Below are 2,841 nucleotides of genomic sequence, written 5' to 3' on the forward strand. Positions count from 1 at the left end.
GAAAATCAGCTCTCCCATGTTGCCTCCTCCCAATATGGATGACATTTGCATGTTCTATTGATATCAAGACTCTGTTCAGAGATTGCAACACACTCACTCTGCTTGGGCCTAATATCTTTAACCCAAGTGTGCAGCACAGTGTTTTCTCAGAACTAGAAGAGTCCACTGAACAGAGGAGACATATGTAGGTGTAGGACACAAAATAGGCGTCAAGATAACCTGTGTGTATCCTCCCTTTTAAGGAGACTCTATCTCTGCTTCTGAACATATTAGTTGTGGTAAAAATGTTTAAAAGCTAGAAGGAATAATATGAGGATCTTCAGCATGGGCATATGAAATTACACACATTTCTAGGTCAGTAAAAATTATAAAGGCTGTTCAGACATGAAGGGAGAAAGGCTCTGAAAGGACATGCTTGTATGGATCACCTGGGATAAGAAGTCAGAGATGGAGGAGATAATAAGGCTGAATAGCACAGTACAGAAGTCCAGGCATTTTCTTATCAATACAACAGCTCCACTTATTCCACTTTCATGGATTGGTTTCATTACAGGACAACAGTACTGATAAATTGACACATACAGATTATCAGTGAATCAGAGCTACTGTAAAACTTTCTGTCCTGCATAATAATAATTGCCAAATTTATATTGTGCAATATTTGTTTGTAAATTTCTGAAACTAACATTCCAGTGAACAAGTCTTGACTCAGTTAAAGAAAAAGAAGGAAAGAAGCTTTGATCCTCTGCTCACATCACAGGAAAGCAACTTGGTGATTCTCTTCTGTGTTTAAAGCTTATTCTTTTGCCTGACCTAATTCCCTTGAGACTCAGAATGTGTAGAGTTGCTGAGATGAGGCAGCTGGACAGCTGTGTATAACTCTGCTGCTGATTTGCATGCACCAACTGCACAGCCCAGTATGCTCAGGACTTCTTCATAGGCTGCTCACATTAGGCAGTAGTCAGTCCAAGTCAGCACACAGCATGGACATGAGGACTCCTGCTCAGCTCCTGGGGATCCTGCTGCTCTGGCTCCCAGGTAAAGAAGGACAATGCTAGGGATTTACACAGCTCAGTGTGATCCAGGGTGCTTACTATTCAGGGATGCCTTCTTATAACATGATAATTAGTGTGGATATTTGTTTTCATGTTTCTGCTTCCAGGTGCCAAATGTGATATCCAGATGACCCAGTCTCCATCTTCACTGTCTGTGTCTCTAGGAGACACTGCCACCATCACTTGCAGGGCCAGTGAGGACATTGGGTATGGTTTAGCCTGGTACCAGCAGCAACCAGGGAAAGCTCCAAAACTCTTGATCTATGATGCAGATAGTTTGGAGTCCGGAGTTCCATCAAGGTTCAGTGGGAGTAAATCTGGGTTAGAGTTCACTCTCACCATCAGTGACCTGGAGGCTGAAGATGTTGCCTCTTATTACTGTCAACAGGGTAGCAGTTTCCCTCCCACAGTAATACAAGCCATAACAAAAACCTCCCAGGGAAGCTGAAGTGTGAGTCTGGGCTGACCCAGCTGCTCCTCCTGCTGCCTCCACATGCTCAGAATGTTGTCAGAAAAGGCCAGTTAATACTTGGAGAGTCTGAATTGTGGCATCAGTTGATATTTATGCAATAATAAAATAAATAATGGTATTTTAAGCACAAATTGCGTTTAATACAAAGAATGGATTCATTGCTTCAGATTTTATTCCTTTATTTTCTGATAGCCTATTTTTATTAATGTACATATCTGTAATCATTAATGGGATTCTGGGTTTCTCAGTATATGTGTATTATATGCATTGATCATAGTCTTCCATCTTTCCTCTGTGTTCAACCTCCTGTGCTCTGATCTTGTGCCCTTGTCAGCCCCATAGAATCACTATTGCATTTTATTTTTTTAAAGTCTGCTTGAGTGAGAAGCAGTATAGACAATGCTCTTTGTTTTTACTACTTTGTTTAACAAGGTGTTTCTACTGCTATCCATCATACTGCAGACTATAGGATTTCTTGATTCTTTATGCATATTGTGTACATACAGACACACACACATATGTGTGTGTGTGTGTGTGTGTGTGTGTGTGTGTGTGTGTATATATATATATATATATATATATATATATATATATATATATGTATTTCATGGGGCTTGAATTCTGGACCCTGGATACTGGAAACTGTCCCTGATATTTTCATGTCAAGGCAACCACTCACCACTTGAGCCACAGTGCCACTTCTGGTTTTCTGGTGGTTAATTGGAGATAAGACTCTCATGGACTTTTCTGCCCCAGCTGGCTTTGAACTGCAACCCTCAGATTTAAGTCTCCTGAGTAGCTAGGATTTCAAGCCTGAGTCACTAGTGCCCAGCTGTTTCATTTTAAAAAGGCAATGTTTCCTAAATCATTTTTCCACTTGTGTGTCTTGTGTTTTAGTTAATCCAGACACCCACGTAATTCAACAATATTCAGATTTTTTAGGCACAAATTTAATTATCTGGGAGCTCTGTTTTGAAGTTAGGCTCCTTCAATTTTGCTGCTTGAATTAGCAATAGTATGTCCTCATCTTGTACTGATCTTCAGCAGATCACTTCGACCCTTCATCTCACATTTGTCCACACAAATTACAAAACAACTTTTGTGTGGACTGTCTGTTCACATATTCAGAATCCATCCACCTTCCTCAAAGCAGCAGGGATGGACCCCTGTGGTTCTGGGGAATGGATAACCTGTCGTGGAATGATGGTCAAGAGGATAGATCTGAGGATGAGAGCCACAGAGTCTATAAAATTTAAGCTTTGAATTTTAGTTTAAAACTTTTGTGGTCATGAGGGTAATATAGATTGAAAAAAT

General features: G+C 40.3%; 1 gene segment (V, D, J or C); it reads left to right on the forward strand.

Moving 5' to 3' along the window:
• Positions 1-966: 966 nt before the first annotated feature.
• On the forward strand, positions 967-1,503 carry LOC138804264 (immunoglobulin kappa variable 1D-13-like). The segment is given in 2 exon segments: positions 967-1,038; positions 1,163-1,503. Coding segments are annotated over 2 exon segments (396 nt in total).
• Positions 1,504-2,841: the final 1,338 nt, after the last annotated feature.

Source organism: Dipodomys merriami, unplaced genomic scaffold (genome assembly GCF_024711535.1).
Source record: "Dipodomys merriami isolate MVZ:Mamm:240054 unplaced genomic scaffold, mDipMer1.0.p SCAF_36, whole genome shotgun sequence".
Lineage (NCBI taxonomy): Eukaryota > Metazoa > Chordata > Mammalia > Rodentia > Heteromyidae > Dipodomys > Dipodomys merriami.